Source organism: Pollachius pollachius (genome assembly GCF_949987615.1).
Source record: "Pollachius pollachius genome assembly, chromosome: 1".
NCBI lineage: Eukaryota > Metazoa > Chordata > Actinopteri > Gadiformes > Gadidae > Pollachius > Pollachius pollachius.
The window spans coordinates 44397068-44410579 of NC_136934.1; the positions used below are offsets into that span (position 1 = coordinate 44397068).

Sequence of the window (13512 nt, forward strand, 5' to 3'; positions counted from 1 at the left end):
AGTTCAATTCCATGGTTGCTACTTTGCTGCATTTTTTCATTTGGTTGCGTTAGTTTTAAACAGCCCTTTGCGGACCAAACAGAACAGCTCATCCATTTGATTATTACAAATGTTCTGAGCAAATCGCATATAAAATGTGCGTAAACGTCAGTTAATCCTTTTCTGTCCATGGCCAACATAAGTTAAATCACATTGTATTGCATCCTAGGTTGTATATGCTATAAATTGTAAAAAAATCGTGTTCCAAAAAATGAAACTGTAAGCATAGTTTAGGAAACAGGTGTAGCGCCCGTTAATACTGTGTGCTTTAATGACATGGTTGGTTGATTCACGTACGTAACGATGAGACGTGAAAGGATACTCTTTAGAATACTTTGATGGCCGAAAGTGCCATAATCCTGAGAGTATTCCAATTGTGCTAGTGCCAGTAATCAGTATGTAAATACCCTACTTATCCAATTATTCAGCTTCAACGAATTAAGGTGTGCATGTAAATTTAGATTGTGACTTCCCTGGATGCCTATCAGGGCTGTAGAGTGCGACAAATAATCTGTCCAATACAATTTAACATTTGAATTGGTTGCATCTGCATTAGTCATCACGGACTATTAAGTGATGCACACCACTCACAGAAAGTAAGAGATCGGATTTTACAGTTTGGTAGAATGAGGGATCATACTAACAGTAGCTCACTGATAATATTCAGCATCCGCCCCTAGCCAAAATTATGGTTTGTAAATTCATTATGCACTGGATTTGCGGAGTTGTCGACAATTTAAATGCAGTTCTTTCGACTAAATGACTGCACCATCCGTTCTCAATGGGGCAGTGTGATGTTAGAACTCAACATTTGACTGAAAGTGTTGAACACTTCCAAGCCATCGGAGTAAAATATACTAATAATCAATGGGCCTAATTATAATTAACATATGGCGTTTTACTTTACTGGCGTTTATATTTAAAAAACAATGTAGGCTCTAACAGTAATGAGTCGAGTTGTAGATTGGTCACACCATGAAAAGTAATGTATTTTTCGCTGTCAAGTGCTATTACTAAATAAACCATATTGGTTCATGTTTGATACAAATATTGAGGGTAACTAGTTTATATGCCTATAAACATTGATTTTATAAAGTTCTTGCCCCAAAATGAAAAACGTTCAATGCATTATTTATTTTCTTTATTAACTAGTTTAAATGCTGGTTAATGATGAAGAGAAAACAAATGACGATAAAGTTAGTTAAAGAGGGGGGGTGGCATATCCATATGCACCATTTGAAATTGGAGAAAACAAATAGAATCGCTGTTAATGCCCAAATGGTGAGATTAAATGATATAGTACCTCATTAAGTATATTTGTACACAGGAAGGCAGGTGGGTAAGGTAAAAGTGTGCACCCCCAGACCCTTCAGTGGGTTAGTAGTCAAACTAGGCCTCTGCCCATGTGCACTATACCCAACAGCTGCATGGAAGGGGATACACTGCATATGTGCAGAAATAAGCAATGTGTATGGTAACTCACAAAAAAGGCGCATGTGAGAGTTTTGAGTGCACCCAAAATATGAACTGGTATGCCTTGAAAAAAAAAAAAAGGCTAAACCACCAGTGCCACCAATACAAACTGTTTTTCTGGAGCCATGCCTATGAATTAATGATTCAACAAAAAACTTTGAGGATTTCTTTTTATCACCAATTAAAAAGCTTACAGTATTAAGCAGCACCCATACTTCAATTAAACAATAAAGACAAAATCATTGTTTTGCTTGAAATGGGAAGAGACATAGTTTAGGGAGGAGTAAGAGAGAAACACATGACCAACCCAAATCTAATATAGCTTAATAATGAAAAAAGAAAAGATGTGTTGCATCAGGCTTTATCGTCCAAGAGACGCATGTTTGAAACACAAGCCGTTTGAAAAGATCCATCAGTATAATATCGTCTGGTGCATTGATTTAAGCCTGAATTATTAAAGTCCTACCGTGAAGCTAACGGGGTCTCATTGTGTTACCCAAGCCTGATAGATCAGACTTTTCACAGGGAAAGGGGCATGAGAGATTCTGGAGTGATTTAAAGACACCATGAAACTACCTTTTCACTTTGTTCACTTATTTCCTGTCATTATATTCACCTTTTCAACAAAGCATGTCGCAGGGAATATAGTTGTAGTCCAAGTGCATTTAACCTTAAGTAGCAATAGCTGGAATGTGCTTCACAAGTTATGTGCCATCACTATAGCAGTTTGCAAAAAAATTCAATGGACAGATGTAAGATGTATATGAAGTACATAACCAAAACATGGATGAGTAATGTTCTATAGATGGTGGATCTTCTACTACGGCACGTCTAGTGTAAAATATAATCTTTCATCATTTTCTTGATGCGCTTGGTCGAGGACATTAGCGGGCACTGTGGAGATGTAGAAACTTAGTTTTATCCAAATGAGTCAAGTGTCATATTTCCTAAGTGTCCACTTTCAGGCTAATAACAATTAAAGTCAGGTTCATTTCGGTTGCTTATACCACTTTATCTATGTAGACTAGTACGATGCAAAAGTTCAATATGTATAATCATTTATTCATATTCAGAATTAACAGTCATCATTTAACATGCACAAAAAGTGTTTAAATTGGATTAAGGCAATCAGTCAAATTACCAACTGGTTTAAAAACTGTAGGTCGATAAAGTGATCTGATTTATTCCTGGACTATTTGAGATTAAGGTTGCTTAGATAACTCCATTATCATCCGCTGTGCTTTGTCACTTGGACATCTTGAATCGTATCATTTAAAATATTTTAAGTACATTAAAGGTCGAAAAGTATTACAATAGGGGAGTGACCTCATTTACGTGGAAGTTCATACACAAATGAAGGGTAATAAAAAATATGTAATCTGGTTGGCCTATAGGTAAGTATTGTAACATTTGTATTGTAACACCAAATATAGTCAAAATGTAGATTTAAAAATGTTCCTATCTTCCAATGATATGCAGCAAAGGTGACATTTGTCTCCTAGTTTGGTTTAACAATTCAAGCATCTTGAATGAAGTCTGCAGTGCCCATTTTAGCTAAATGAGGGCAGCACACAGGCCGAAGTGCAGCATACTATGGGAGTTGATTTCAGTCTTGGAAAAGATATGGATGTTACTCAAGGATATCCATTTTCTAAACGTCTATCAATACAACATACAATTTAAATCAAAGTCAATATGATATAATTATGCTCCATGTTTTTATATGAAGGCATGGTGCTGATATCAATAAAGTACAATCGCTAATTTCTAATAACATCTACTTTCTCAATAGTTTGACAGAAGCTACTGCTATTTAGGAAATCCTTAACAACAGTGTGTTAGAAGCCTATCAAACTATAGCCATCCATGCTAACTATAGTCTGCCCTTTCGTTTGTGTCAAGTTATTCAGGCCCAGAGTGCAAAAACATGATCAATCTCAAAAGGGAAAGAAAATGGGAGAAGTGAGATTAAAAGAAATTTCATTGTTTAGTCCTGGTTTGTAATCAAAATATTTATTTTTTCAAAATGATGATTCATGAAGCCCTACAACACCAACCTTTTCAAACACATTGCCACTAAATTCCTTGGGTGGTGAGTACTGAGTTTTTAGTCGGATGCTCTTCAGCTGAACAATAGGCCTTTATCACAATGGTTGCGCCGTCGCATCCGGGTGGTCAACGGTAGCCTTCTTGAACTTCTAAAGTGTCTGCATTACAATATGCACCTGCAAACAGAAACAGTCCTAATTGTTTTGCTCAAATCAAAGAATGTAGGTTCGACCTATGCATATGTAGGTAGACATTTAGTAGATGTTTCATCTTAAACAGACTACTACTAGTGAGGCTGATAACAACCAAAGCATACAATCAAAATTGGAGTGCAGAGAAAAAAGCCCCAAGTGCTTCACAGGCGGATGGACAGTTCAAAGCAGCTATAGGAATCATTGGAAAATTAGGGTTAGTAGATCTGTTCAATTACTTGGTTTCCTTATATTCAAAAGTCAAGCAGTTTGCAGAGAGAAATCAACTTGATTATGGATCAGCGGCCAAAATCAAGATGACCACCATCCCCTGCTATGACAGACATCACCTGGAGAATATGTGGCTGAGTGGTCCAATAGCAGGGCCATAACAGAATGCTAGTTGTTTTTGGTTGATCCCCGATTCAACACAAGTTAAGAATTCATCTTGTCGGACATTCACTTGCCAGAGACCAAGAACGATCAATTATTGAATCAGATGAAAAATGAGTTTTGAGTCGTCAGACTACTGAGAAGTGGTGGCTATGGACAGTGTGCCCCTTGGAACAGTAAATAGCAAATCCATGGCTTCATTTCGGCGAATGGATGAATTCATGTATTGCTTATTTACTTTCTCAAATGTGAAGTGGGAATGAATAGACAAAAAAAGGGTCAGTTTTCTGTTTAAATATTTAGGAACATTTGAGAATGTAGAAATGTGTCGGTTGTAGTCGCTACAATTTTTGAGATAATTAGAAAATCGCTACCGCTACTATTAAGTGTCGGCCTTTGTGAATACAGAAGTGTAATGAAGGCATATAGCGGAAGTGGAAGCAGTCCTTTCAAACTCCTCCCCTAGATGCTTTGCCAGTTCCTGGGAACAAATTTTAATGCATGCACCAAAACTTGTGCAGCACAAATGCAGTTACAAGTGATTGTGGCTTTTGCAGAATAGAACACACACACACACACACACACACACACACACACACACACACACACACACACACACACACACACACACACACACACACACCACTATTGCTAGTGTTCCATCTAACTGAAAAGCATACTCAAAATCGAATGCAGTGGTCCATTCTTATGCATCCTAATGATTGACCAAGAAGATATTCTCCAGCCCATAATCTGAATGAATGAAATCCAACGACACGGTCTGATTGGATTACACATGATAAAAGATAACCATACTGATGGTCCAATACGGCAGTTACAATAGAACTGCAGCCTATTTTTTATATTATTACAGTTATAATATGCATGCTCATGGTAGATGAGATGCAACCGAAAAAATGAAGATGGGTGAAAAGTCACATTGCCTCCAGCTGTGAAACAGCAGTATCATCCTTGAGTTGCCACCACCCAATCCCCTGGTAGCAGTGTCCCTGTTCCCCAAGTCTTGGGAGGGCTGGGGTTTATGCGGTAGCTCAACTGGCATAACTGGCGGTCAAAATACTGCAACTTCACGGGAAGGAAGGCATTGATTGGGTACGGCTGCTAAGCAACTGACTGAAACGTGTTATTGACCAAGTTGGCATACGATCGATTTTAATTCAACAATGTATGCATTGTCCGTCTATCTATTTATCCATCGGCCTGTGCATTAGTCCACCGATACCATTTTTTATTCTGTTTGAGGGTCGTGTTCAGGGCATGTCGCGATGCTGGTTGTGAAACCTGCCTAGATACTCACATTGATCGCTTCAATCATGCCTTGTGACCACAATAGTTCGTTGGCTTGCTAGATGGCCAGATCCAACAAACGGTTCACTCAGATGCTGCACTGTATCAGAACATCAGGTAGGAAGAATCGACTGTTAAAAAACCGAAGGCTGCTGAAGGGACATTTTTTTATTTTGTCATAATGCCTCAACAACCACCATCCTCATCATTAGAGGGGCTAATAATACGACCAACACCAAGCTTTCATATATGCACACCTCCATATATCAATTCATTTAACGGGGGGGGGGAGGGAGAATCTACATCCTCCGGCCCCAATATATGAAGTATGGCTGACCGATCAGTACTGGCCTAAGATTTTGGGCCATCGGGACTTTTAACACTGACAACGAGGAAAATGGACAGTGAAGCTAGCGAACATTTGGACCATGTAACATGAATTGCTTCACACATATTAACACAAATGACACATGGGCAACAGAAGGATAGCAATAAGAGCATGCCAACCCGGCTAATTTGCTTTACCTCAGGCGGTGTGTCGAACCAAGTTCCCTGAAGCGGCCATGTTCGGAACCCCTCTCTCACTCCCTCCTTCCTCACGAACCTAACCCCTTCCGAGGGTTTGTCGTCCCTCCTCTGAAGCAGAAATTCCAACAGAATTGCAGAGTCGTTACAGTAGAGATAGGTTTCAAATCACATGGGTCCGGGACGTCCAAAATGTTTTTACTCATACAGTAGCGGCTTATACAGCGGGCGGTGGAAGGGGGCTGGTCCCCGGCGCAGTGCAGCCTAGCCGCGGTGTAGGGCGGGATGACAGCCCGCTACCATAATCATGAACATCCAGCAATGAACTCTTCTGTTTCTTGTATTCGGTACTTTCTTGGACAAGTGTTTATCTTGAGTGTAGAAAAATAGTAGGTGACATCTATGACGGACGCCAGCAACGTTGACAAGCTCACCAGCAGTTCGTATGAATTTAAAGGGCGAGAAGCTAACCGTAGCTAGCTGCAAGCTAGCACGCTAGCTGACTAAAACGCTGGCATTCGCATTTGGCGGAGACGTCCGCCCACTGCAGCCTGATGGGCGGCCAACGGCGAGTAGAGAGGCCGCTGGACAATAAACGCACCATCCAAGTCTTAACAGAATTACCGAGGCACGGTCAAAGATATCAACGTCTCTTGGTTACAGCACCCCCAGTTCAGTTAATCTCCGCCACATAGAACAGGAGAGGGGCTGCACGATATGCGCGCTCCCGTCACAAGTACGGGCCCGCGCGCTCCCTTAATGATTTCCCCACAAAATGGCCGCCCAAACAAATCGATGTCAGGCTGTGACGGAAGCGTTCAGCTGGGTATATGTCAACATGGCTTTCAATTAAGCAACAATGTATTAAATAGAAACAAATGTTTCTTCAATGAATGCCCGTCTGAGTTCATGTGCGCACATATGCGTATTGTACCATCCAAACTAGCGTTAGGTCGCGTTTATCCATGTTCCTTCATATTCCATGAAACGAGAGATGGTGCAGCTCGACGTTCACCAATGGGTGTTTCTCAAATCGTTAGCATCTTCTTTCCATGCGTGAATTCACGTAGATTGGTACTCTGGTTTAATTATACAGGTGTGCTGGCGGGGAATGCAAAGGGTTATGGTGAAAAAGAGATACATGCTCGGCGATATGCTATTCTGGGCAAACACAGCTTTAAGTGCAAATCTTCTCTTTGTTTATTTGTTTATGATGAAAGAGTGAATTGGCATTTTGTGGTATTTTGCCACCTAGTCTCATTGCATTCAAAACGATCCAACTATAATCCGTGATCTACCAGCCAATGGACATCAGACTGCCGCACGTTTCCTTTGAGGGTACGGATTAGAGAAATCTACAGCAATGTAAGCAAAGACGATCACTGATGCAATATATACATTGGACACGTAGTCTGTATTGGGTTTAATCTGATCAGAGAGGGAGAGGCAGTGTTTGCGTGTGCGCGCGTGCGTGTGTGCATTGATTCTCACAGGACATTTTCGCAAGTATCAGTGCCAGTGGTGATGGGTTAAAACTATTTCTGGCAGACAATTTGTGTACCCACAATTAACACTTTGAAACAAACAGCAAAACTAAAGGAATCCACACAAAGTGCAGGGAATGTTTAACATCTGCCTGTAATAAAGTCCCTACATATTTAAGAGAAAAGTATGACCTTTGAAAGAGGACCTTGCAATTTACTTGCTTATGGGACAATGTTATATTAACACAGCAAGTAGGCCTGAATACGGCCGCCACTGCCCACCTCACATTGAAACCCTTTTGGATTGCAACAGTAAAGCATTCTGGCATGGAGTTCTTTAACCGTATGACAGATCTGGACCATGTACAGATCCCCTTAACCGATCTGGACTATGAACAGATCTCCTTAACCGATCTGGACTATGTACAGATCTCCTTAACCGATCTGGACCATGTACAGATCTCCTTAACCATCGACGTGACAGATCTGGACCTTTTACAGAACTCCTTAACCGATCTGGACCATGTTCAGACCTCCTTAACCATAAAAATGACAGAGCTGGACCATGACCAGATATCCTTACCTGTAACTCATAATTCATATTATTTTGCAAAAATATTGTGAAAACAAGTGAGAACACCAATTCTCATCCTATTTAAACTATTGATTCTTGGGAGGTTTTTACTTATTACTTTGGAAATGTGATCAAGGCTTTAATGGCATGAGTTTGGTAATATCCAGACGGGTCACAATTTAATAAGCTCTTGTTTACCCTTTATACATAACTACTTTTGAAGTAGAATCTGACTACATTGGATCTGATAACTTGCCAATCAAACCCTATCCCAAAGTAATGCTGCAGGACTATGAACTCACTCCCGCCACCATTATGGGCTCGCAGATTTACTTTTAAATGGGATCCCATCCGCCACATCAGTACACCCCACCCAGGGGGCAGCTGTTCAGTAATCAACCCCTCCAAGGCAGCTCCAAAACATGTCAGGCATCAGAACCTCCCTCTAAACGGAGCTTGGCCTTCCGATCCAAGTTTAAGAAAGGCTCCCACTTGGGGAAACACTGGAGTACACCTGTGTAGCATTATGGGTACAGCCTTGTGAGACAATACTGATACACTCATCACTTGAATGACCAGATAAGGCATTCAGAGCCTCGAAGCAGCATATTTGTGATGCAACAAATTCTACTCAACAGGTGGCATCTGCTGAAGAGTTTAATTTAGGCCGGACTCTGCCACCGAGAACCTCAGATCCATTTGTCTGCAGTCAAATTTAAATGCGGTATTTTGGTACCAAGTACCAACTAATGCCAAAAAAAAAGCAAATACACACCAACTTTAGATGCTTTATAAAGCTTAGTCAAGAATTTAAATACGTAGTGGTATTATAAGAATTTTATTAAAAAATTAAAACAAGAGCCTGCATCTCATTTTACATTTCGCTTCCTTGACTTCTTGTTTCAACCAAAATTCTTTAACAGTTTAAGAAATTACAGAAATGGTTTTATTTTCAAAGACATTCAAAAAGTTTCTACAGGCTATAATCTAGATGCCAGAAACAGAATGAGCAACATTTCTGCAACTTTACAAAGTCATGGACCTCTAGAATTAAGAATTCCTTGACAATAACGATAAATGTGTGGCACAGTATCAAACAATACAATTAAATCACAAGAGAAAAATGCAACCAAAAGAAAAAGCCAAAGTAAGCCTACGACTGTATCCTGTCCTGAAATCCACGTTGTCCCCCAGCTTGTTTAATCAATGCAATCGTGAGCAAAAGGAAAAATATTCTCCACAAATTGATGTCAGGTTGCTTGAAAACATTGGATTAGCTGCTTTTCTAACATGCTACATTGCATGGACAAGATAAGGGTGAAGAAGAACTGAAGAGGTTTCTGGCATTATGATGCCTGGGGAAACGGATGGAGGTTTCAAAGTCTGTTTAGCATTTGGCAATGCTCTCCAAGGCTCATTTCTTTGCTTTGGGAGGTGGTCTGTGGGGCAGAGAAATACAGCATGAGGACCGGTTCATACTGGAAACGGTTACAGATAGTTGTAAGTAGTAACTACTTTACAAAATAGACAATTGCCTAAAGTTTTTCATTACAAATCATGTCATGACGTACATGAAGTACAATTATGTACATTGTAAAATGGTAAGAAAGTCACTTCAATATGTTCCAAAATAAGTTTTAGATGCAATATTTAGTATAAAAAAAATCTAGTTCTCAGTAATTTTATAAATAAGCTCTGTAAAAGAATAAAAAGCATTTCATGCAAATTGTCAGTTAATAATAGCTGATAAAAGCAAACAGAAGCTGTTTACTTAATTTGAAATGAGGTCACTATTTGCATGTATCAGTACCATGAGGTGTGAATGACATTAGATTTGGTCTCAGCTTTCTTACCTGTAAATGCCTACAACTACAGCATGGTCTCTCTCGTAGGGTTCCAGCGTGAGCTGTTCTTGTGGCTTCATGTTCTCAGCACCCATCTTTTTTACTTCGGATGCAAACACTGCTTCCGGGGCTGCTGTCGAGTCAATGCAGTTTGCCTGAAGGAGAAAAAGTGCATGGTATATTTCACTGTACAATACACCATTGAAAACAGTGTCGTCGCCTTGGAACTACTCCTGCAGATTTGAATACTCTGTTACTGTGTTGTGACAAATAGCACGTTGAAATCCACCCCCCAAAAACTATTGGTGGAAGGCCTTTAAGATACTGATGAAGCAAGGCGCTGCCGAAAAATTTCAGCGCCACAAAACAAAAACACCTAAGTCATGTCTCGTCATACCTTGATGGAGATGACAAAGTGCCCCCCATTCTTCAGGAAGTTGTGAGCGTTCAGTGCGACAATCCTGGTTTGGTCAGGCTGGGCAACATCAGCAAAAATGACATCAACCATACCTAAGAAAACAAGAAAAAAAACATTTTACGGATACACCCTAGGCCATTTTAGAACACATTTATAATACAATCAAATTTGTCATTAAAATAAATGGGGTTCGATTATTATTCTGTTGGTATTACTCATCATTAGCCGTCAATATTTGACCTGGAAATGGGATGCTTGGTCATCTTTTAAGCAGGTAGTCTGGTTGTTACTTACCAACCAGCATGCGGTACTTGTGTGGGTGACGGGCATCCTCAATAATTGGAATAATGTTGGTTCTTTTCTTTGCCACGTTTAAAAGATCACGGCCTGATCGATGGGAGAACTCCACAGCATAAACCAGCCCTTCCTGTTAACAAAAAGACACGTCTCGCTTACTAATGCTCTGGCAACACACATTAAGTTAGATCTTTTTAATCTGAGAACGTTACACTGCTACAGAAACAACAGTAAAATTCTGGGTTATCTAGGAGAAAACGTTACATGGGAATGTAAATGGATTATTCTGGGCCATCATCTTTAAAGATGTAATAAATTAAGAACTTACCGGTCCAACAATATCGGAAACATGGGACACCGTAGTCCCTGAGGCTGCTCCGAGGTACATGACCTTAGACCCTGGTTTGATATGAATCTGGTCCACACCTCCCAGTATGGCTGCTGCCAGCTTGGAGCGGAATGGATTCCATGCACGGTACTCAATCTTCGTCTCCCCTTCCTGAGATGGAACACAATTTGAGTTAAAAAACTTTTTTAAAGGACAACATGACGAGAGGGTGTTTTTATCCAACAAATCACAAAACAAATGAAACACTAGTGACAATATACTTGCACCCTTCATAAAACGTATACATATGTAAGCTTGTCGTCTGCATACTAGTTGCAAGTAGGGATTGTGGGGCCCAGTCACAGTGGAGAAGAGACAGTCATCTACCAAAACACTTTCAGGCCCACTCCAGCACAGCAGCTGGGGGGAGAGGGTATCTTGGACCAGTGAAAATATACTTTCTCTCAGCAAAGGATTTACCTCAACACTCATCCTCTTTTCGCCGTAAACCGATTCTCCGACCGCCATGTTTTTGGTCACCAGGGCATCTTCTTTCCCTCTGCAGATAAACACTCCTGATGGGAACAAAGGACAAAATGTGTTAATGTACTAGTCATATTTCACCCCTCAAGTCATTCAACATGCAAAACTTTTGTCAAAAGCAAAGGATTTTCCGTGGAGTCTGATCTTGTTACAAAAAGCCATGTGCTCACCTTCATGCCTGTGGGGTTCCACAATAACCTTCCTTCCTGCTCCAAATCCTCCTCTTGCACCACCTCTGCCTCTCGGACCACCTCTGCCGCCACCCCTCCCTCTGAATCCACCTCCTTCTGGCGACCTGAAACTTCCACCTATGAGAAAAGACCAAAAATATATCCGTAAGCAAAACACGCCATGTCCTTCGCCAATATGACTTTCTATTCAGTGTTGGAAAGCAAGACACAAACGAATACTCAATAGGGCAACTGTTGGACTTTTAACGTCATAAACAACTTGTTTACCTCTTCCTCCTCTAAAGCCACCACGTCCACGGTCGCCAAAGCCTCCTCTTCCACCCCGATCACCGAAGCTCCCCCTTCCACCACCGAAGCCCCCTCTTCCACCTCGATCGCCGGAGCTTCCACGGAAACCTCCTCGGCCTCCCCTCTCCCCACGAGGGCTGAATCCTGTGGATAGCATGAAGTAAAACACTCCATCATCTGCACCGTAATATACAATTGCTGTCGAATATATTTAGACACAATCGCTTGCTTAAAAGATAATACGATTTTCCGCCCAGAAACATGACATGGTAAATAACGATTGCATCCCAAAAGTATGGAGTTTGTCATTTTTGTACAAATATGGGATTCACAACCTTTAAAAACAACCGTTTACTATGAACCAGACCTCCGATATGCCGCCCCAAACACGCTTTGGTTTAAACCAATCTGCGTAGTTTGGCCGGGTAACATTAGTTACCCCGGTCAATCGCAGCAGTATCTCGGTGGCCTGATTATTAAAGATTCATGAATTAACCAATACGACAATCGACAACGTGTCTTGACTAGTGGCCCACCAGACGAAAAGAAAAAAAAAACATTCGCCTAGCATGTGTAGCTAAACACGTGTCTCCGGCCCACGAGGGCTACTTTGAGATATCGACGTCAACATTTGTCAAAAGTATAATTGTTTGCAACAGGAATAAAATGCACTCTAACAAACTCGTTGAACCATTTTAACGTTATAAGAGTATCAGTTCCAACTCCCTCGCATTAAAATGAAAATATCGCTGCATGTCCGGCCTTCAGATGAGAAAAAATTGATTAATAAGTTTAACAGTTGTATGTTTGAACACGGTTTCGAAAATGTATCTTAATGGTGCAATCCAAAAGAATAAGGCAGTAAATTAAAATGCTGAAGAAGGCTATTTACCTGGACTCATGTTGATTTGCTCAGGAACCTGGTCTAGAGATCAGGCGTGCGTCTATGTTAGTTCTCTCCTTGCAACGAGGTACTGTCCACAAGAGCATGCGCAAGATGTACATGTGGCCAAAGTGTTCCCACAATGCACCAAGAGAAGCGCCAGCTTCCCCTTTGATTTTCTTTGTTACGTGCATGTCGCCCCCTTCTGTTCCGGAGTGTATCTCCATTGTCTTGTTTTTGGTATTTAGTAAAATACCTATATTTAAATTTTTAAAAATGTTTTGCCAAACTTATATTTGCTTCTTATATTTCCCTACTTATATTTTCGAACAGTGATCATGTATCCAGAACTATGATGACAACCCGCTATTTCTAAACAACACATATCTGTTTTATTACATGTTTAGGATTCCCATCTTAGGCTTGAATAATAATTAAAAAAAAAATTCTACATGATTGCTCTAAATATTCGAGTGCATGAATGTGAACTTTAAGTCAACATAAGTCAAGAATACCTTCACCTCAAAATTTGTTTATGGTCATTGATTAACATATTTTTGAAGTGCCATTACTATGCAACCCTTAACCTGTGGGATTTGACTTTTGTGTGTTCTCTGTGCGGTGTGGCTGCAATGATTTGCTGTGTGGTATTTGGCCTCTTTAATTACAGGGCCATGCAGAGGC

At 40.5% G+C, this 13512-nt stretch overlaps 2 protein-coding genes across 3 annotated transcripts in view; both read right to left on the bottom strand.

Annotated features, from left to right (window-relative positions):
• dyrk1b (dual-specificity tyrosine-(Y)-phosphorylation regulated kinase 1B) overlaps positions 1 to 6679 on the bottom strand; it is a 37988-nt gene extending 31309 nt beyond the window's left edge. Inside the window, exons 1-2 of one of the 2 annotated variants that reach the window (XM_079748179.1) lie at positions 6187 to 6679; positions 5979 to 6089 (exon numbers count right to left, since the gene is read on the bottom strand). The gene's annotated coding sequence lies outside the window, so the exon portion shown is untranslated. Of the gene's footprint in view, positions 1 to 5978 lie in introns of both variants that reach the window. The other variant, XM_079748178.1, reaches the window with a different exon arrangement.
• Positions 6680 to 8864: 2185 nt separating this feature from the next.
• On the bottom strand, positions 8865 to 12925 carry fbl (fibrillarin). The gene is made up of 9 exons (XM_079748316.1): positions 12838 to 12925; positions 11925 to 12089; positions 11637 to 11774; positions 11404 to 11498; positions 10924 to 11094; positions 10593 to 10725; positions 10278 to 10390; positions 9890 to 10035; positions 8865 to 9475 (listed from the first exon to the last, which is right to left on the bottom strand). Exons 1-9 carry the CDS (start codon positions 12845 to 12847, stop codon positions 9451 to 9453), a joined length of 996 nt encoding a protein of 331 aa, XP_079604442.1. The 5' UTR covers positions 12848 to 12925; the 3' UTR covers positions 8865 to 9450.
• Positions 12926 to 13512: the final 587 nt, after the last annotated feature.